The sequence below is a fragment of the Engraulis encrasicolus genome, chromosome 6 (assembly GCF_034702125.1).
Source record: "Engraulis encrasicolus isolate BLACKSEA-1 chromosome 6, IST_EnEncr_1.0, whole genome shotgun sequence".
NCBI lineage: Eukaryota > Metazoa > Chordata > Actinopteri > Clupeiformes > Engraulidae > Engraulis > Engraulis encrasicolus.
The window spans coordinates 49,632,680-49,656,041 of NC_085862.1; the positions used below are offsets into that span (position 1 = coordinate 49,632,680).

The window sequence follows — 23,362 nt, forward strand, 5'->3', positions numbered from 1 at the left end:
CAATACATCCTTGAATAATTATGCAAAATGACGAACAAAATTCTTTTTTCACTCTCTGGGCATAATTCTAGAAGTGTTCTTGTTATTGTATCAAAAGCACGTTTCATTACCATTTTGTTTTGATATTCAAATCATCTGGGGACTTTTGTCCGGATTTTCAATTCCTTAGATATCATTCAGTGTAATAAGATCAACATGGTGCTTTTAAATCATAATAAAAAGTGATAGTCACACACAATATGTGACATCATCAAAATGAACCCTAGGGACCCCTTAAGTGATGATGCAAAGGGAGAATCTTGTTCTTCAATAGTCAAAAATTCTGTATTTTTATCTTGTGGTAACAGCGTCCACAAAAACAGATGTCATTCAGTGAAATGTCAAAAAACACTTTTATACTCAGATATTCATCCAAAACAAGCATATTTTTTCTAAATAGACATAGTAAACATTGTGGGTCAAAGTCATTGTTTTATGTAGGTGGCTAACTGTGTGCTTGTAAAAAGGTAAAAAATAAGGTGAAAAGTATTTGGTCGTCCTTCAGTGTAAGAGATGTCATTCAGTGACATGCAGTGTAAGGGCCATTTCATTCAGTGTAATCAGTTCATGGTTGTATATTAAGAATCAAAACGGCAATATAAGGTGCAATATTACTCTAAGATACAATAATATGATGACACTACTTGAAATTATGACTTTTAATGTTATTTCCATTATAACCTTGTTATTACCATGTAGCAACCATATCACTGGGTAGATTCTGGGATTTTGGAAGTTACATGAATTATCAGAACACCCTAAGTCACAATCCCCGAAATATGCAGGTTAACAGACAAAAAATTATTTTTTTGTTTTAGGCCTAAGTAGTAGCCTACCTCTAAGCTTGAAGTTCTTCAAAACACATTTTAATGCCCCAATATTAAGTAAAATACCAAGTATTTGACAACATCTATTTCTGTTGTCGCTCATTCAGGACGTTGAGTACTGTAGTATGATGGTAACAATATGATAGCAATGAAAAGTAGCTGTTTATATAGGCTTTTTTGCCAAGGCATCATTCAGTGTAATAGTTGTGGTCATTCAGTGAAATGCACATTTTTATGTGAAAATAAAGTCAAATTCTTACAAAACTTATTTGTTTAGCACAACAAATGCGGGGGCATACAACAAATGAATAATTGTGCATTTTAAACTGATTTTCTCTTCAGTGGAAAAACTTCTTAAAGCCAAATGGGTGAAATGCACTCGGTGAAAGACTACAAACACTGCAAAAACTATTTGCAAATGCCTTTCACTAGAAATTTTAGGTTTGATGAAGACCTTAAATATAGGCCTTTACTATGGTATGCAGCTTATTTCAGTTTTTTAATGTCATCTATATGTTTTTTGCATTACCAACAGTTTAACACCGTATTACACTGAATGACATTTTATGGGTAAAAATGGGGTAAAATGCATGTTCCTTACTATTTTCTGAACAGAAAATAATAAACTTAATCACTCTACACTCCAATGTACCCAAAAAAGTTGAAGAACGGTGTCAGGGAACAGTTTTATTTTTTGGAGTCCTGAAAACCCTGTTTCGTCTTTGACCCACTATCACTCATAAGACTGGCTTTTGATCAACTTCATAATTTGTTGGAGATGGAAAAAAAACAACAAGCCGATAAAACAAAATGACTACCCCTAAAAATGCAAGCCTGTGCCATTTTGCAGTTGTAATCGCTTTGAAATGCAATCAAACACCATAGCACTTCAGAGGCTAGCTGGAGAGTAGACGAGACATTATTGATGTGTGTTGTGTAAGGTTAAGCAATGAATACAGGTTAGACCACCAGTTGCTTTCTGTGCAGGCCTGTTTCTTCGACATAAGTCAGATGTTCTGGCAGCTACGAAATTAGCTTTTTTAAATTTAGTTTTGTTTTTTTTTCTCTCCAAATGACAGAGTAGGCACATAAAGCAAACTGGGATTGGCATAGCGACATACGCCTACCAACAAAAGTGGAAAGTCAAAGGCATAAACACAAAATAATTAAACAGTGAAGTAGGCAATTGTCATCAGAATGCAAATGACTACAAAGCAAAACATCAGCAGTGATGGAAGTTATTTGTGAGTAGAGCAACAACGTTTTTTTTCCTTTTAATTTTCCACCTCAAGTGCTGCTAAAGGGCTCACTGACTGGCATCAACACATTCTTCTCAGAAGTCTCAAAAGGAAAGAGTATTCTCCAAACTCAGAGGTTGGCATATTAACACTTCCAAGGTACCCCATGCACAGTCATGGGTAAGAGGTTAGGGCATCAGATTTGTAGCCCAAAGGTTGCCGGTTCGACTCCCGACCCGCCAGGTTGGTGGGGGGAGTAATTAACCAGTGCTCTCCCCCATCCTCCTCCATGACTGAGGTACCCGGAGCATGGTACCGTCCCGCCGCACTGCTCCCTCGTGGCGCCATTGGGGGCTGAGCCCTTGCTCGGGTGAGGCATAAATGGAATTTCGCAGTGTGCAGTGAACAATTGTGTGTGCTGTAGAGTGCTGTGTCACAATGACAATGGGAGTTGGAGTTTCCCAGTCAGGATTTCATTGCTGGAGACTAAACAACAAAGACTTATTCATGCTACACAATGCAAGGCACCACTAGTCTTATAAAACACTCTGATAAACCAATTCTACTCGAACACCTGGCTTTGGACCAATTCAATATTTTTCTTGAAGATGAGTTGCAACTTCCGAGCCAATAAACAAAATCCCATCCAACATTTGCTGTGTGGCTTTGAAACTGACTCAAAAATTCACTGGACTGCAGTGGTTAGATAAAGAGAGAACAGACACTCTTGAGATGCGAGTTACATAAGGGCTTCACCCAACCATGCAAAGCTATAAACAATGACTGTGCATAGTAATCTAACTTCATCGTACCCCCGTCTGTTCAGTGAACACCAAGCATACTATATGTGAAAATGTGCCAGTGAGAATCTATTCGAGCATAAAAGATATCAGGGATATGCCAAAACAAAATGAAATGAAAGGAAAAACAACAACCTTCCAAAACCGTACAATGCAGGGAAAAAAATACAAAAGTAACAAAACCTCACGACTTGATTAGGAACAGATAATTAGACACACATAGCCTGAGGGCTAGAGGCAATCCCCACGACAGTGAGTTTAGCGAGACGTGATAAATCCAGTGTTGCTATGATGAGCCATTATTACAGCACTGCTCTGATCCCCAGTGGTCCGTCCACTGGAGCAGGAGAGGGCTACGGAGAGGGACAAGAAGATGCCTCACTAGCGCTCCTGTTACAGTATATTTGCATCACAAGGTGCAGGAGAACAACAAAGAGTCTGACCACTTACATGTACATCATGTCATTACAGTAGGGGCCAGTGTTGTGTTAAATATATTTAAAAAATGTGGGCACCCATATGAGATCTCATCATAAATTGCTGTAGGCCAGTAAAGCTGAAGAGGTCTACAGAGAGGGACAGGACGACGGCTCACTAGCGCTCCTGTTACAGTATATTTGCATCACAAGGTGCAGGAGAACAACAATGAGTCTGACCACTTGCATCATGTCCTTACAGTAGGGGTTAGTGTTTGTGTTAACCATGTACTGTAGGGAGTAACTACATTTAATGTAGGCCCCACAGCAGAGCAGTCTTGCCGGTAAAAGCAGCAACTTTAAAGTTTTAAAACACTTTTCCTACCACACAGAATGTGACATGTACCGGTAGCCACAATGTGTGAGGGACAGATAGAATATATTAAAAAAATGTTACAGTGGTGTGGAAAAGAAAATGTGGGCACCCATATGAGATCTCATCATAAATTGCTGTAGGCCAGTGAAGCAGGAAAGAGCTACAGAGAGGCACAAGAAGAGGGCTCACTAGCGCTCCAATTACAGTATATCTGCATCACAAGGTGCAGAGGAACAACGAGTCTGACCACTTACATCATGCCCTTATGGGTTAGTAGTGTTCGTGTAAGATACTGTAGGCCATAACTACATTTGGTGTAGGCGCCTGTGCAGAGCAGTCTTGATAATAAAAGCAGCAACTTTCAAGTTAAAAAACACTTCAATCAATTTCCCTACCACACAAATTGTGACATGTAGCCAGAATGTGTAAGGGACTGTTATAATAAATATTTTTTCACAGTGATATGAAAACATGTGGGCACCCATATGAGATCTCATCATAAATTGCTGTAGGCCAGTGAAGCTGGAGGGGGCTAAAGAGAAAGAAAGGAAAGGAAGAGGGCTCAATAACCCTCCCTGATACAGTGCATTTGCATCATAAGGAACAGGCGAACTAGGGCTGCACAATTAGTCGAAAATAATCGAAAATCGTGATAAATTAGTGAAATCGAAGTCGAAATTTTAATCGTGATTTAATCGTGTCAATAGTGACCTACCTTTGAGAGCGTCCTTGAAGCCAGAACATACTGACAGGCTGGTGTTTCTGGCCAGAAATCTGTCCACCTAAGTTTCATGCTATTGCCTTTACATAATTATTAAAATTCATTTTATTTTGCTCATATATATATATTGCCCGTATATAATTAATTGTTGGTTATATTTCATCTTGTTATAATTTTCAAAAAAATCTGCAAAAATTCAATAATCGCAATTAATAATCGTGATTACGATTTCGACCAAAATAATCGTGATTACGATTTCGACCAAAATAATCGTGATTATGATTTTTTTCCATAATCGTGTAGCCCTAAGGCGAACAATGAGTCTGACGACTTACATCATGTCCTTGGAGTAAGGTTTAGTGTTTGTTTTAGATATGTGTAGTGTAACTGTACTTGGCATAGTTGCCTGTGCAGAGCAATCTCACAGATAAAAGCGGCAACATCAAAGCAATAATTCAATCCATTCCCCAACCACTCCGAAGGTGACATGTAGCCGGGTCATTGACATATTTTTAGTAGGAGATGTCAGGGTGGTACAACTACAGCTAATGCCACAGTTGCAAGTATTGAATTCGTTTATTTTTGTTTTCACTGGATTATCTAAGAAGAATGGCTATTAGCTGTGGGTCTGCTACCTGAGATCTGCAACTAAAAGAAATGTCACTGACCCAGCCATGGTGAGGAAAAAATAAATAAAATATAGGTAAAAAAATAAATCTAAGTTGTTACAACAAATTAAAAAGCCACACCTTGAGATTTGTCTCCCCGTCCAAGCTGGCTGTGGTGATGTGGCAGGTCCCCTCCGCTCGGTCCGAGGACAGCAGCACCAGGTCCGCAGGGAATGTCTCATCTTTGGCTACTCTCACAATGTCCCCAACCTGCGGGGCACAGATGCACTAAATAAAACCACACAGGGCATGACAAAAAAGGGGTTATCGCCCAGTTCATTCATAACGCTCAGATCTTCGAGCACTTAGAGCACTATTCTGCTTAGTGCATTTCGACACAAAAGCAAGCAATGGCTTAGACACTTTTGCTCACTTTGAATGTTTACATTACACACAAAGACATCTCTTCATCATCCAAACAGGCTACACAGAGCCTTTATGCATGTTTTTATTCATGAATTCATTTCTTTCTTTGTTTATGTGTTGTTTTTAACACTGCCACCTCCGCGGATCAGATCAGCTGATGCTGCCCGAGTGCATGTCCACAACGTCTGCTAGCCCTTTTCCCAGTATGACACAGGCGGGGGCTTCTGTCCCAGATGGTGTGGGTGGGTGGGAGTCTCTGGTCTGGGTCTGGTGGTCTGGCTCATACTCACTCGTATGTTTTTGGAGCGCGTCTGCACCAGGCTGCCGCTGCGCACCACAAACACCGGAGCCCCGTTCACCTCGTTGTCCGCCTTGTGCCGCAGCCAGTCCTCATAGCCCTGCAGGGGAAGCCCAGCCTTAGTGCTGCCTGCCATACACAGGGTGTGTGTGTGTGTGTGTGTGTGTGTGTGTGTGTGTGTGTGTGTGTGTGTGTGTGTGTGTGTGACTGTGTGTGCATGCATGAATGAATGTGATTGAATATGTGTGTATGAGTATGTAGCGCGGGCGTGCGTGTCTCGCTCACTCTCTAACACACCCTCTCTGTTTCCTTTTGTCTCGGTCCTGCATGTGGCTTCCAAGAACTGTTATGCTGCCACGTTCCAAGCTGTGTGACACAAATGCCACCTCACAAAGCATTCACACTGGTCGACTTCGCCGTACAAAGCATACACCCGGACTGTCAAACTACACAGATTAGACTACATCATCATCATGCCTTGCCCTTATTTCCTATTCAAATCTCTCCTCAGACTAGTCACTCAGGCAAATGGTTGACTCAGTGGGCCACGTGTTTAGTGGTGGGATTTAGTGAATTTGACTACAGACTCAATAAACACTCAGACATTTTTCATTTTGATTGAGTGCTTTCTTTGTATTGTGCCAGCAATGCACTACACTACAGGAGTAGCTACACTGTTTGTGTGTGTGTGTGTGTGTGTGTGTGTGTGTGTGTGTGTGTGTGTGTGTGTGTGTGTGTGTGTGTGTGTGTGTGTGTGTGTGTGTGTGTGTGTGTGTGTGTGAGAGAGAGCGAGAGCGAGAGCGAGAGAGCGAGAGAGAAAAAGACATAGAGAGAGCTGAGTGGCAGACTCAGACAGCACCTCACCTGTTTGATGGCAGTTACTGTGATAACAAAAAATAGAGGAAGTCCACTTGTCACCGGAGACGTGGGCGTGTCTATCATTAGCTGTGAAGCAAATAAGACAATGTCAGAAACAGTCTGGGAGTCTGGAAACAGGTGCCATCCAATGATTTATGAAATCAAATTACATCACAGCATCAGAATGCGCTGCGTAGACACAGACAGACAGACAGACAGACAGACAGACAGACAGACAGACAGACAGACAGACAGACAGACAGACAGACAGACAGACAGACAGACGCATGCACAAGAACAGAGCTCAGGAGATTGTAATGTGTCCTTGATAGTTCAAAGTGACACTTTGGTGATGGTGGTGATGGTAGGAGGAAAAGGAGAGGAGAAAAAGAAGGAAGAGAAATTGGAAGAGGAAGAGGAGGATGGGGAGGAGGAGGAGGATGGGGAAGAGGGGGAAGAGAGGTTAAAAGATCTTCACGCTTTGTGAGCAGCAGCGAGAGGGGGCCGTGCTCAGTGGGGCTTCCCTGCTGCATGAGTCAGGTGGACCTGGAGCTGGAGCTGGAGCTAGCTGAGAGCAGTTGGCCTCCTCCAGGGCTCAGCACTCTGACACTCTCTCAAGACAAACAAGGACAGCCCTGCCCTGCCCTGCTGGCTCCAGTCTCTCCCATCAACTCGCCCACACACTCACAACACAGTCACATCACGCAAAAGCCACATCAAGGACAGGAGGGAGAGAGAGGAGGAGGAGGAGGAGGAGAAAATAAAAAATGGAAAAAGAAAAAGAAAGACACAGATAGAGAGTGGAGGAATAAGAGTGGTAGACATAACATCTAGGCTTCATTGTACACAGAAGAAAAAAGTGGAAAGCTTACAACAGAAGAGACAAAACGGGGAAAAAAATAGAGTAAGAGAACATTGAGGACAGAGGATGCTCACCTGCACGAGGAAGATGATGAGAAAGTAGAAATTGGCTATCCTTCTGAACTGCTCAAATAGGTTCTTGGGTACAAAATTCCAGATGGTGTACTGCAGTGACAAGACGAACAGAGAGAACAGGGTGAGCAAATGAGAAGACAGCGCACACTGGACTTGGTCTCATGGTTCAAGCTGTAGCTGATGGTGCATTGGATTTGCACTGGAACCTATGATCACAATTGTGAAAACGTTGTTGTGGCACACATTCAGAACTTCAATAAATGCAATATGTTTTCCAACCAACGTTTTGGCTTATGCCTTCATCATCAGGGCCATTTCGAAGGCAGATGCTGACAGGTTGGTTGAAAATAAGGTTACATTGAAGTTCTGAGTGCGCATCGACAATTGTTCACGCCATACGTCACAAGGTGAGCGTTTACAACAACTAATGAAAAGACCTATGGGTCATTTCACGTGAAATCAGACACTTTGGGACCCGACCGACACGGATTTCAATCATACTTGCCGTGCCTGTTTAGTAGCAAGGTAGCACCCCAGAGCTGCATTTGTGTGAATCTGACACCAATATTAAGGGAGAAACAGACTAGCGAAGGTTTACATATGAGGGTAGGACACTATGCATTCAGCCTTGATTATATCAGTCAGTGTAAGTCACAAAAATATGTCCGTGGTGTTATTTGAAAGCTCTTTTCTGGCTCTACAAATTACACAACAGCATGGAACACAACAACCCTCAGAATATGAATTATCATAAATTGAAAAATAAAAAATTGAATATCAATAAAATGGCCAGTTCCTTGTCTAAACATAGCCTGCAATGTCATGAACAACACCTGAAATGCTGGTGTTTGGTTCTTTACTCATTTCAGAGACAATGGGACTAAAAAATATGGCATCATACAAATCACCTAGTAATAATATGGTGATACCATAGTAATATCACATGACAGCATGTCTATCGGAATATGTGAAGGATGGAGATGGTCCATGAGGATGCAGGAAGTTCAGTTTCACCTCTCCAGTGCTCGGCATACATTCCTCAACACATGCTAGCCACTAGTTGCCATCATATACAGCTACAACATACCCTTTGATGCTTGAACATTTAAAAAATTCCTTTACTGAGCTTATTCTTTCAACCCTGCCTTCTCTGAATGCTTAAAATGGTCTAGCTTCCACTGTGTCCATTGACAATGGGCAGAAGCCGTGTAGTTTTTGAGTACCTGGAATAGGGACCAACATGGGTGCAGGGCCCACCGGGAAAATGCCCATTATGCCAGATGGCCAGTCCAGCCCTGTCCCTGACACTACTCTATTACTACTTCATTACAACTCATTTCAACCTTTATATCCCATTATCTCTGAAATGAATAAAGAACCAAACACCCCATTTTCAGGTGTTGTTTATGACCTTACAGGCTATGTTTAGACAAGAAACCAGCCATTTTAAAATATAAGTTTTTTTGATATTCAATTTAAAATGTTTCAATGTATCATAATTCATATTCTGAAGGTTGTTGTATTCCATGCTGTTTGAGTAATTTGTAGAGCCAGAAAAGAGCTTTCAAACAATACCTCAGACATCCTTTTGTGACTTACACTGACTGATATAATCAAGGCTGAATGCATAGTGTCCTACCGTCACATGTAAACCTTTGCTAGTCTGCTTCTCCCTTAATATTGGTGTCAGATTCACAAAAATGCAGTTCTGGGGTACTACCTTGCTACTAAACAGGCACAGCAAGTCTGATTGAAATCCGTGTCGGTCGGGTGACGGGTCCCAAAGTGTCTGATTTCACGTGAAATGACCCCTATGATGACAAATGTCACACCAGTTAAAAACTAGGAGAAAAAATGACAATTTTTGACCATTGCTCTATGGTGTGTCTCCATAATTTGGTTGTGTAAAAATAAAAACCAACAATAACAAGAAAATAAAAAATAAAATAAACACCTCACGTTCTGGATTGACTGCTTGGAATGCAAGTCAGGGAAAACAAGCTCCAACAGCGATTCCGAGGCAGGCAAGGCAGTGTTAGAACTGTGTGAGTGTGGGTAGCAGTTGTGTGCCAGGGTATCGGATTTTCCCCCTCCTTACCTTGGAGGAGATGATGCGGTTGTCAGCGAAGCGCTGAGGGACATAGTGGCCATTCTGAGGGAAACGGTTGGCGATGTAAACCGTCCTGGTGTCACTCTGATGGGGAGGGTCAAAGCCCTGTGTGTGTGTGTGTGAGAGAGAGAGAGAGAGAGAGAGAGAGAGAGAGAGAGAGAGAGAGAGAGAGAGAGAGAGAGAGAGAGAGAGAGATGAGCAGAGAGTGTGATGAGCAGAGACAGAGTCAGAGAGAGAGAGAGAGAGAGAGAGAGAGAGAGAGAGAGAGAGAGAGAGAGAGAGAGAGAAAGAATGAGAACAAGCAAGATAGTCAGAAAGAGGCACAAAGCGAGAAAGAAAGAGAGGGAGAGGGGGAGATAGTGGGGGAGAGAGGGAGAGAGAGAGAAAGAGAAAGAGAAAGAGAAAGAGAGAGAGAGGGAGATGGGAGAGAGAGGGAGATGGGAGATGGGAGATGGGAGATGGGAGAGAGTGAAGAAAAGAGAAGAAGTTTGCTCGTCAACAGAACATAAGAGAACAGGTAGGCTACATAATGCAACAAAGACGAGAAAGAGGATGAATCCCAGCAGCGAAGAACAGGTGGTGTTGGTAAGTTGCCAAGCAGGGAGGCTTTGGGGGCTTTCAAATTCGAAAGAAACACTGCAATGCTATGCTCACTGACTCACTGTTGCCTTGCACAGTGGAGAGAGAGAGAGAGAAGTGCAGAGAGAAAGTAAATTTCAAGTGTCTGTGAAATTGCAGATTCGCAGAGTGAACGCTTGGCCACGGGACAAAAAACCATCGCAAATGCTCACATCAAGCCGAGTGCTTCATGTACCACCATTTCCATGTAATGGGCGACGGATGTGTGTAGACCGAATCCCACTCCATGGGGAAGCCGAAAAGACACATCACTGCGAATGACTATCAGCTGGGCGCCACACAGGCTCTGCCCTACATGGGGAACTAATGTTGTGATCTGGGATTGCCCCTTTCACTGAGCACCCAGGAAGCCAACACGGCCCAGTGATCCAACCTGACACCTACCTGACAAATCCAACAGGACAGCGCCCACTTACCCTCCCCCATACGGACGAAAACTTAAGACCAGGGGCCTCATGTACTAAAAGACTTCTGTGGATTTCCTACTGAATCTTTGTGTGTATGAAAAGCTGAAAAGATAGATATGCACCAAAAAATAAGAGGCATAAATCCACGCTTAAACAGGTTTTCACGCACATGCTCATAGTACACCCGATTTCATGTGAAATTCAGTGCGTGTGCACTTTTCCATGCTAAGGCAGCTTTGTTACATCCAAATGTTTGGGTGAGAAGTCAAGCTTACACACGTAGGTTTTCTGTGCCTAAGCAAGTTTTGTATATGACATTTTGTACATTTTTTCGTCATTGCCACATCATCTCACTGAGTGTCTTGATTTGGTTGAGACATCTGAGCAAACCGGATGACACTGTAGGAGGCAAAGGGCATTGTTTGCTTAAATTAAAAAGTCAAGTTCTTTTGAATGTTTGAGACACCAATTAAGTTCACTTTGATTCTCAAAAATATGCAAAGTTCAATGAAGCCAGAAATGTGACCGTTATCATTATAAACAAACCATGCCTATATAAAAGAATCATCGTGCTCTAAAGCAGAAGAAAATATATCCCCATCCTCAAGATGTGCTTCTCATGTGAGTTGACATTTGCTTGATGAAAAATGACATAATGACAGCCGAGCACCGAGGGCACGAAGTCTAACCGGCGTCCCGTCTCTTCGCGTAATCAGATTAAATACCAATACCAACTCTTAACAATCATCTTAAATTGCAACCAATAGCTGCATCAGCCTCTGCAAATGTATGCAAGACTGTATACTAACCCTGATTTTTTTGAAATTACACTTAAAAAAATGCCCCGAGAACGCAGGCTGAGTGCAGAGTACAGTTCTGCCGTGTGTGTGTGTGTGTGTGTGTGTGTGTGTGTGTGTGTGTGTGTGTGTGTGTGTGTGTGTGTGTGTGTGTGTGTGTGTGTGTGTGTGTGTGTGTGTGTGTGTGTGTGTGTGTGTGTGTGTGTGTGTGTGTGTGTCGCCACACCACATCAGTGACAGAGAGCCCTCCTCCTTCCCGGCTATGGAAAAAAGAACAGCGTCGTGTAGAGAGTAGGCCACGTCATCTAGACTCAATGGCAACACATGCATTCAATTACAGTCAGGCTCAGCAAGACATTTTCTCTGTTTGCACAGTACACACTACGCGCCACTGCTGTTACCGCATACAGAGTTGTATACGCTGCAAACACACACACACACACACTCTCACTCTGTTTCTCCTCTCTCAAACACAGTGTTACCACACACACACACACACACGCACACAAACACACACATACAGTATGTGTTACCACACACACACAAACACACACATACAGTATATGTTACCACACACACACACACAAATACAGTATGTGTTACCACACAGACACAGACACAGACACACACACACACACACACACAGACACAGACACAGACACAGACACACACACACACACATACAGTATGTGCTACCACACATACCTTTCTGTTCATACTCCCCTCTGAGCCAAATACACTTGAAGCTTCTCAGCATGTAGGCCAACAGTAACATGTATCATATTATGACCCGTTGTAGAGATGTGGATTCATGATTCATATGATGAGATCTAAGCCAAGAGATGAGGAGCCTCTGTAGTCCACTTCTCATATGAGGACTACTGAGGAGATAACCGTCTCTCTTGCTTTGTCAAAGGGGACTTTACTGGCAAGCTGTTGTGAAAGACAGCACAGATCGTGCAAGAGGAAACAGAGTGCAGTGACAGTCATGCAAGGACTTCAAATGACAGTGTTGCGTGGCAACCCGTGTGATTATACTCATCAACCTTCTTCCTGTGCGTGGTGACTTGTCACTTGACACCACAGACTCCACTTCCACTTCTTTTTTACTCCTGCATCCGACCTTTGCGGCACGCCGCTACTGTGTGCTATAGATTACTGTTGAACAAAACGCACAAGACCGGGGAGGGGAGAGCTCATTATTTAATTCATGGGATTGGTGAAGCAGGTCACACCCACACTGTCCCTTTTCTTTTGCATGACAACAGCACTATCAACCCCCCCTCCGCCCCCCCCTCGTCTGGCTTTCCTACACGGCTGACTGGCCTGCTCCTCTTTCACTCTCTCTCTCTCTCTCTCTCAATCTCTACCCCCATCTCTTGCTCGCTCACTCACGTTCATTCACACAGACAAGATAATACACAGGAACACACATGAATACCCGTGCACACACACTCTTTCATTCCCCCACAAGAATGTACATGAACACAAAAACAGAAACAAATACAGAACACAAAAACACACACGTGCACGCATGCATTGCACCCGAACACACACACACACACACACACACACACACACACACACACACACACACACACACACACACACACACACACACACACACACACTTAAAGGCCACAGCAGCAGCAGTAGCAGCAGCAGTGAGACATTCATTTCTGCTCCATTAGGGCCGTGAGAGCCGCTTGAGGGGATGTGCTGGGATGTGCTGCGCCGCGCTGCGCTGGTCTGGGAGTATTAAGCAGATAATGAATTAAAATGGGGCCAGTAACAAATCAGGCCAGCAAAGAGACAGGTAGCTCTAATTAAAAACAGCCAATTAATGTGCGGCTTCGGCTGGTGGTGCAGAGCAGGCAGCAGCACAGTCACTTTCCATTCCTCAGGGCTGGGAGCGCTCATGCACGTCACTGTGTGTACTTCTGTGTGTGTGTGTGTGTGTGTGTGTGTGTGTGTGTGTGTGTGTGTGTGTGTGTGTGTGTTTCTTGTTCTGTGTGTGTGTGTGTGTGTGTGTATTTCTTGTTCTGTGTGTGTGTGTGTGTGTGTGTGTGTGTTTCTTGTTCTGTGTGTGTGTGTGTGTGTGTGTGTGTATTTCTTGTTCTGTGTGTGTGTGTGTGTGTGTGTGTGTGTGTGTGTGTGTGTGTGTGTGTGTGTGTGTGTGTGTGTGTATTTCTTGTTCTGTGTGTGTGTGTGTGTGTGTGTGTGTGTGTGTGTGTGTGTGTGTGTGTGTGTGTGTGTGTGTGTGTGTGTGTGTGTGTGTGTGTGTGTGTGTGTGTGTATTTCTCGTTCTGTGTGTGTGTGTGTGCAGTACAAGGGTCCTTCTAGAACTCTGTACAGATATCTTCCTGAAGTCACACAAATGCCAAAGTTGAAAGCAACTGAAGTAACCGTGCAGTATTACAGTATTTCAAACCTACTGTGGTTGACGATGCCCTAGATACCGTTCATTTTTGTTCTTATGTCCAGAAGCACATTGGTAAGGAGGAGTCTGTGCACGCACTAAAAACACAAATCACACGCCACATAAAGGATGTGGTCATGGGCTAACTCACTACTGTACTGTGTAAAAGGATGAACAGCCTCTGTCTTCATGAGTGTCTGGGTCAGTTCTTCACCATGCACACCTCAAACCTACTGTGAATAGTACACTGACATGAATGCTTTGACAATGACATAACATGCATGTAGACTACGTAGTGCGTGTTATTTCTGCTGGCATGGGTTTTCCAATGTACCAAGTGCATGAATCAGGATAGTTTAACATAGTGTACAAGTAGATAAAGTGTGTGTGTGCGTGTGTGTGTGTGCTTGTTGGCTACTGTGGCATACAGGGCTACAGGGCATCCAGGGTTATCTGAGGGCAGCTGCTCTCATTAAGAGGGATGGCAGTGGTGTCGGTGGTGGTGGTCCACCAGTCCAGTCTACTCAGGCAGCAGTGCAGCAGCATCCCTGATTAAACATCCCTCCTCCAGACAGACGCAGAGTCTGTCTGTCTGGGCACCTCCTCGCTCATCCTCAGTGGGGACTAATGAAGTGGGGCTTTAGGCTGTTTACCCAGGCAGTCAGGCTACAGATGCTGCCAGCAACACACCGCTGGAATAGCCAGCCACACCACCAACAAGGACATCAGGGCTATGGGAGGACCAGCAACATGTATGTCTGGAAATGGTGAATGAAGCAGTAACAAGTTTGCAGTTGTTTTCAGGTTTATTAAATGTTTGCTTGAAATGGTTGGAAATTCTCTACAGGCTATGTGAGTTAGGCATGTTTGCTTTACATTGTCTGTGTCAGTAACCTCACGTTAATTATGCTGGCTTTTCCCACTATTCAAGTATGCTTCACCAGTCATAGTACACTTGTGTAACAAAATTAGCTCAGTAATGTGAATGTACTTCAAAACTGCAGGTAAGCACTTAAGTGAGTTTGAAAATGTAAATTGTAGACAGTCTGACAAACACTGTTCAACTCAAAGCTGTTCAAACAGCTTCCAAGTTTAAACCATTTTAGCCTAAGGCACTCGCCTGCCGAAAGCCCTTTTTGGGAAAAGGTGCCCTCAGCCTATAAAAACGTAAATATCTTAGCCTCCGAAGCACATAAAAACATGAAATAAGTTTTTAAGCATTTAAAATACCCTCATCTTGCATTAGAATGTGTTCATTCAGGTCTTACATACCCACATTTTTAATTTAAAAAACTCTAAAATCTCAAGAGATTGAATGTGTCTATGTCGCTCCGGGCGCCTAGGTCAATACGCAGCATCAGGTTTAAATGGGTTAAATAAACGATTCCAGGAAGTGCTGCCCTTTCCCCTCTGAAAGGTGAAGCTAGGTGAGTATAGCACACCTGTCAATCACTCTCCTCATGACAGCCCATTGTCCCAGCCAGACCATAAGCGAGGCCAACCAGGCTACATCTTCACAGACAAAACGCTTTCAGTTTCCACAAGGCTGCTGCCGACTGGCGATGATGATACTGTTAGACCCCTTTTCAAACAACAAATGAGAGACAGTGCAGGGGGTGTTCTCAGGTGAGGCTGATTCTAAATGCAAGGAGGATGTGTGCTGTGCTCGCTAAGCACCTGGCAGCGCTCCATGTACTGCAGGCCCACAGACAAACAGAGGCAGCTAGTGCCCTCCCCCAAAAAAACTCTACAGAACTACCAAGGACTATAAAATCCAAACCTTATCAGAGAAACATTTCCATGCCGAGAACATTTCCTTAACCAAGGCACAGTCAGGTGTGATGAAAGGACACACACAATGATCAGCAGTCGTCATGCGTAACAACACCAGTTGTACATAGTACAGAGTTACCATAACCAGGTGAAAACAAATGAGCCTAAACACTTTTACTGGAGCGTGCTTAAAATCAATCAGGTTATGTATCATACAAACAACCTGACTGACAACTGATGACTTAATATTGACATCAACATACAGCCCACTGCAGTGTGGCATACTGACCCTTGTTTACAATTACAGCCTTTTGTCACATATCTAAAAACAACCATGTGTATATGTGTGTGACCTCTTGCTGTGTCCTTCTGCTGACACAACCCAAACAAGCAAAGGGGAGAGCATGTAAGGTCAGCGTTTGGCTCCAGACACTGAGTGCATTCCAATATGCGACCTTGCATCCTCCACTTGTGCTTGTGGCCTCACCCCGCCTCCTGGCCCCTCCTCCGTGGAGAAAACAACAAAGTTTCCCAGCTGTCAGTCTAGCCAAAACAATTTTGGGGGACTATTCTTCATTCACCATCCAGTTTGCAAATGAGGAAAAGACTTTACAATTAAGCTTTTGCGAGATATTGAAATATAATGCTGTTGTCAGTGATGTCCTCACAACGTATTACTTCCTGGATACGAGGCCACAAGTACAAGTGGAGGACGCAAGGTCGCATATTGGAAAGCACCAGACAGTGTGTCTGTGTGCTTGGCTTGATCAAGGATTAGCAATGGGATGCTTCCTCCTGCAGGGCCATTGGTAACTGCATACTGCCATTCAGGAAGAGGAGGTGATGGGGGACTACACCACAGTGCATTGCTCCTCCCTTTGATCCTTTTTCTTCACAGTGCCACGGTGTTAAGCGTGTGGCTCTGGTGAATATCAGGTTCCATCAACGTTTCTAGTAGGGTCATTTCACGTGAAATCAGACACTTTGGGACCCGACCGACCCGGATTTCGATCATACTTGGTGTGCCTTTTCAGTAGCAAGGTAGCACCCCAGAACTGCATTGGTTTGAATCTGACACTAATATTAAGGGAGAAACAGACTAGGAAAGGTTCACATGTGAGGGTAGGACACTATACATTCAGCCTTGAATATATCAGTCAGTGTTAGTCACAAAAAGATGCCTGTGGTGTTGTTTGAAAGCTCTTTTCTGGCTCTACATATTACACAATCACCTTGGGATAAATCTACTCTCAGAATATGAATTATGATAAATTGAAAAATTAAAAAGTGAATATCTAAAAAACTTATATTTTAAAATGGCCAGTTCCTTGTCCAAACGTAGCCGGCAATGTCATGAGCAGCACCTAAAATGCTGGTGTTCGGTTTGTTATTCATTTCAGAGAGAATTTGACTCACAAATATGGCGTCATACAGACCACTTACTAATACTATGGTAATACCATAGTAGCATCACATGACAAAACAAAAACAAAACAAAAATGGTCAGTGTCCATGGTCCCAGGTTTCAGAAACTAAGGCAGATGTCCATTTATACACACCAAATGATGATATGTGTGAATGTTTTGAAACATTCCTTCTCTGTGTGCCTGTGCCATCTTCCCTTTACCGTACTTTAAAGAGATAATCAATGGCTACACTCTCATTTTGTACTCTACCAGTGCATTTGAAGCAATAGCTGTGTCTTTTGTAGATAATGTATAAGTACGTCCCGTTGCAGTTACAGGTTCCACTACCAGAAGCACATCCTGATGATCCACGACAAGTCTATCTGGTCTGAAGGGAAAAGTGAAGGATGGAGATGGCCCATGAGGATGCAGGAAGTTCAGTTTCACCTCTCCAGTGCTCGGCATACATTCCTCAGCACATGCTAGCCACCAGTTGCCATCATATACAGCTACAACATACCCTTTGATGCTTGAAAATGTGACACATTCCTTTACTGAACTCACTCTTTCAACTCTGCCTTCTCTGAATGCTCAAAATGGCCTAACTTCCACTGTGTCCATTGACAATGGGCAGAAGCTGTGTAGTTTTGAGTACCTGGAATAGTTCTTGCAGATTCAAACCTTTTCAACAGGTTCTCAGCTTCATGATGGTACATCTCTGTTGTGGCAAACTGGCAATGGATGTTCTTGACATTATCCTTGACAAATTCAAACAGTTGGTATGGCGTTACAATTTTAATTGTCAATAGGACGTTGCAGACTTGCTCGTGCAGCAAGCCATTTAACTGTCCCTCCAACGCCATCACATGGACCTTTGCCATGTGATGTGGCAAAAAAGTGCCACTCTGCAGGTATGTGAAAATCTGCCTCGTGGTGGCACAAATTTGTTGTGTTTTTAAGGTTCTTATAGAGTGCAGCGCAAGCCATCAGAAAAAATATAGGATCTTCTTTGGATGTTCTGTCATTGATGAAGTGTCACTGAGGAACTGAATTAGGAGCTTCTGAGACAGATGTACAGCATTTGTATCATGAATGTTGCAGTCTGAAATAACAACAAAAACAGATTTTTTTCCCAGTTTCAACTGATCTTGGTAGTAGCATACAAATGGATGGATTGTGGCCTGCACTGGTTGTTCCAGTGAAATGATTGAATAGCATCTTGAATTACAAAACTATAGTTTTAAAAACGTTCCTGGTTCAAGGGAGTCAGTCAAGGATAATGTCAAGAACATCCATTGCCAGTTTGCCACAACAGAGATGTACCATCATGAAGCTGAGAACCTGTTGAAAAGGTTTGAATCTGCAAGAAATATTCCAGGTACTCAAAAACTACACAGCTTCTGCCCATTGTCAATGGACACAGTGGAAGTTAGGCCATTTTGAGCATTCAGAGAAGGCAGAGTTGAAAGAGTGAGCTCAGTAAAGGAATGTGTTACATTTTCAAGCATCAAAGGGTATGTTGTAGCTGTATATGATGGCAACTGGTGGCTAGCATGTGCTGAGGAATGTATGCCGAGCACTGGAGAGGTGAAACTGAACTTCCTGCATCCTCATGGGGCATCTCCATCCTTCACTTTTCCCTTCAGACCAGATAGACTTGTCATGGATCATCAGGATGTGCTTCTGGTAGTGGAACCTGTAACTGCAACGGGACGTACTTATACATTATCTACAAAAGACACAGCTATTGCTTCAAATGCACTGGTAGAGTACAAAATGAGAGTGTAGCCATTGATTATCTCTTTAAAGTACGGTAAAGGGAAGATGGCACAGGCACACAGAGAAGGAATGTTCAAACATTCACATATCATCATTTGGTGTGTATAAATGGACATCTGCCTTAGTTTCTGAAACCTGGGACCATGGACACTGACCATTTTTGTTTTGTTTTTGTTTTGTCATGTGATGCTACTATGGTATTATTACCATATTATTAGTAAGTGGTCTGTATGACGCCATATTTGTGAGTCAAATTCTCTCTGAAATGAATAACAAACCGAACACCAGCATTTTAGGTGCTGCTCATGACATTGCCGGCTACGTTTGGACAAGGAACTGGCCATTTTAAAATATAAGTTTTTTTAGATATTCAATTTTTAATTTTTCAATTTATCATAATTCATATTCTGAGAGTAGTTGTATTCCAAGGTGATTGTGTAATATGTAGAGCCAGAAAAGAGCTTTCAAACAACACCACAGGCATCTTTTTGTGACCAACACTGACTGATATATTCAAGGCTGAATGTATAGTGTCCTACCCTCACATGTGAACCTTTCCTAGTCTGTTTCTCCCTTAATATTAGTGTCAGATTCAAACCAATGCAGTTCTGTGGTGCTACCTTGCTACTGAAAAGGCACACCAAGTATGATTGAAATCCGGGTCGGTCGGGTCCCAAAGTGTCTGATTTCACGTGAAATGACCCAGTAGGTACTTGTACGTTTTCCTATGCATTTAGACACTACCCACATACAAGTGCATCAATCAGGATAGTTTTATGGTGTAGTGAAAGTTCAAGATTAACATCTACTAGCCATTTTGGCTGGTGATTAAACAGTTCATTTAGAGCCCTGATAACAAGTAATTGTAAAACTGCAGTGTGTGCACAAATGAGGAACTGTGGAATCATATCCAGCCAGTCCCTATCTTGCAGTAAAATATTTTACATAAATATTCTCTTGCATGCATAATTAACACACTTATTCTGAACTAATTTCCCTTAAGCCAGAAAATGGCTGGATCTTCATCAAACGTCCCAACACCTTGCACGGGTTGGGTATATCCAAATATTTTGCTTAAAATGGTTCACAATCTGTTCTTTAAAAAAAAAAAAATATATATATATATATATTTTACTCATTTAATGTACTTATCTTTATATGTTACACTCTAGACATGGGAACAACACTAATCATTGACATTAATTTCCACCTAATTAGTATCCCAACAACAATCCCAGAATAACTGTCCTCCAACATACTGCCTCATCTGTACTGAATTCTGATCATAACATGTGGTTATTTCAGGGAATGCTTCAGCATAATTGTCATGTTGATAATGAACATAATGGAATATGAATAACTTACACACTAGAAATATTTCCAGACAATAAGTAGAAACCCTGCTTCAGAAACAAACTGGTGACTAATGCAACAACATAAATGAGTGCAGAAGTCTGTAAATAAATAACACCTCAAACAGACTGAAGCAGATAAACTCCTTCTGTTTGACTTTGGGTATGAAAATACAAATATTTGCTTAGGAAGAAAGTAAAACAAACAAATGTTAGTGGAAATTACAGAGATGAGGGACAGCCTTTCTGAGTGGAGGTTTAGAAAACTGGGTATGACAAAGACACCCGTCTGTCCATATTGCAGACAATATCGCTGTGCTGTTCTTCTCTTCCCTCCCCTCCCATGCACATCAAGACCACCCTGAAGACAAGTTCATGACTAGGGCTGGGTAAAATAATCGAGTTAATCGATAATCGATCGAATGGAATCGAAATTCATATAATCGATTCACAAGGCACAAAATCGATTTTTTGGTTCTTTTTCTTTTTGTTCTTTTTGTTTAATTTAGGTCTATGGAAAATACCCAGTAGGTATTAGTCAAGTTATTACAAATTAGCAATCTGTTAACACTGTCAAGCCACAGCCCTTTGACATTTTATTTAAAAATAGGCAACAGCATCTTTTCAGGGAAATCCTGGCACCAAGAAGGGAGCGGATTGAATCGATTCGGAATGAATCGACTCGAATCGAATTGAATCGTGATTAATCGATTCAAAGCCCTAAGAATCGAAATCGAATCGATACAGGAACATGGCTGCGATACTCAGCCCTATTCATGACTGCGCTCTCAGTCTACACCTCACAAATTTCTGCAATTTCCGCACTACCTTGATACAAAGTTAAACAGAAAAGAGGATACCTTGCAACTCGGTTATCGCACTGACTACACACACACAAAAAGAGAGAGAAAGAGGTAAAAAGAGGCAACAGTCTAACATCAATCGAAGAAAACATCCAGCATGCCACTTGGTGGATTACTTTTAACAGCCTGCATTCTACTATGACTTGTATACAAATTCAGTTAATATCATTCAATGTCTGTATAACAGCTGTATAATACCCTTATTTTACACGACACCAACATTAGGCAGTTGCAACTTAATGTTGCAATCCATACTCATTGCAGTGTTTTATGATTAAATGCCTCCAAAATTCCTGCATCTGAGAAGCACTTTCTGACTGTTTTGTCAGTGAAAAAGATAATAGATAAGCTACTAACAATTTTGCTACCTACTCGCATGCCAGATAAAGAGGTCAATTATGGTGAAACAACACCGTCTATGAGGATGACACCATCTGCAGAGCCTCAGTGATTGTTTTGATTACCTTAATATCAGGCTTTCTGTATGTTTTGAATATCAACCCGCAGGGCAAAATGGCAAGCTCGAAAGGAAAAACTCTTTGCCAACAATGGACCCTGTTGGTAATGCAACATGAATGGAGCTGTTCTCTTTAGCATATCATGTGCACTGCACACACCCCTCTCTCTGTTGTCAGAAGGGGAGCAGCAACAAGAGTGCCTAGACCCGCTCCATCTATGCTGCATTATGCAGATTAAACACTTTCTGCTCATTCAATGGCAATAAAAACACCCTCTAGGTGCACATCACTTACACGCATCAATAGCACACACACTGTATATTGCAAAGGGCTCTTGGGAATACGTCAAGCTAGAAGTGCCGACGCTTATGCAAGTTTAATGGTCATGGTGGTGTTAGTAAGCTACCGATATTTGGCGAGTTAAACCTCTTTTCCACGGGTTTAGGTGGATCATACTCAAGTAATGTAATCACCTTGATAGATAAACTAGGAGATTAACACCGACATTTCCGTGGAAATACCAGTCCACATTGTTCACTGCTTTATAGTTTATTCTTCAATTTAGGACGTGGATAACATAATGCTATGAATCCATTGCTCCTAGTGCTACCCAGATAGCTTCGGCCAGTCATGCAATGTTTGCTCAACAGCTCAACAACACAGAATGTTGCACGTCAGACAAGTTCCTTGATGAGAGTCAGGCGACTTATCATGATGGACCTACAGAAAGGATAGTGCTTTCAAAGTTCATGCAAGTGTGAACTTCTGTTAGAAGGAAATTTACTGTGCCATTAAATGCCCATCTTCTATAAAACGCCAATGCCAAACAAGCAACATTTCAGGACGCATACTGACTGAGTGAAAAAGTTAGCTGACTGCAAAATATTTACAAGAAGTTGTTCATAACAATAGAAGTTTTTCTGACTGCAGAACACTCGTAGTCACACGGGCAGTGGAATTAACACCTTTCTACAGATCATAAACGTGCTGTTACTTTTATTACCCTGTCATTAGTGGGCGATAAGACCGATATGCAGGCTGTTATTTTCGGCATAAGATCAAAACACCCAACCATCCCCATTACGGTGAAATAATGAGATGACATGTCAGGATGCATCAACATCACTTTATGCCATCTAATGTACTTTTGTTCTCCAAACAATGAATAACAACCACATAGTGTGTCTGTCAAAGTGGATGGCATGCTATAGACATGTCAAAGACCGTTCAGCTTACCAGCTGTTGCCGTATCCAACGTAGCATCCTTGCAGAATTTTCTCAAACGCAGGTAGCTAGCTAGCTTTTACCGCTAGCTAGCTAAAGGTGCTAGCAAAGTTAGCTAGCTTCTCCGACAAAATTTCTCGAACCATTAACATTCCTCCCCACAGACAATTCCTTTGCAGTGAATTACGCAACGCGTTCACTTCGCATGACGGCTTCTCGAAAAACACAAATTCCCTCCATCATACTTCCACGAGTGTGCGTTATGTTGCCTAATGTTTCAATTAATAGAACTAAACCAACAGCCGCTCTGGTGCCGCTCTCTCCGTCAACATTCTCTTCGTTGATTTTGGTCTGCCAAGCGTTTTCATCAACAGCCGTGCAGCCAGCCAGCCCCTTCACCATCCAGGAAGTGACGACATGATTTTGTGGGACGGGTGGATTCAACTCGTATGTTACAAGTGTTTGGGGAATTCCTCACCGTGATATGAATTCTTAATGTTATTATGGATTCCCTGTGAATTTAGGACTGTTACGGTACCTTTGAAGCACAGCTGAGCTGGGCTATGTTTGCACAGGAGCTTTCCACGACTAA

The 23,362-nt window shown here is 42.5% G+C and overlaps 1 protein-coding gene across 2 annotated transcripts in view; it reads right to left on the reverse strand.

Moving 5' to 3' along the window:
* atp11b (ATPase phospholipid transporting 11B) overlaps window positions 1-23,143 on the reverse strand; it is a 72,847-nt gene extending 49,704 nt beyond the window's left edge. For both annotated transcript variants that reach the window (XM_063201854.1, XM_063201853.1), the window contains exons 1-6: window positions 22,783-23,143; window positions 9,642-9,758; window positions 7,544-7,633; window positions 6,614-6,694; window positions 5,742-5,849; window positions 5,167-5,295 (exon numbers count right to left, since the gene is read on the reverse strand). In XM_063201854.1, the coding sequence (XP_063057924.1) occupies window positions 5,167-5,295; window positions 5,742-5,849; window positions 6,614-6,694; window positions 7,544-7,633; window positions 9,642-9,758; window positions 22,783-22,809 (552 nt within the window). In that variant the 5' untranslated portion in view covers window positions 22,810-23,143. The remainder of the gene's footprint in view (window positions 1-5,166; window positions 5,296-5,741; window positions 5,850-6,613; window positions 6,695-7,543; window positions 7,634-9,641; window positions 9,759-22,782) is intronic.
* Window positions 23,144-23,362: the final 219 nt, after the last annotated feature.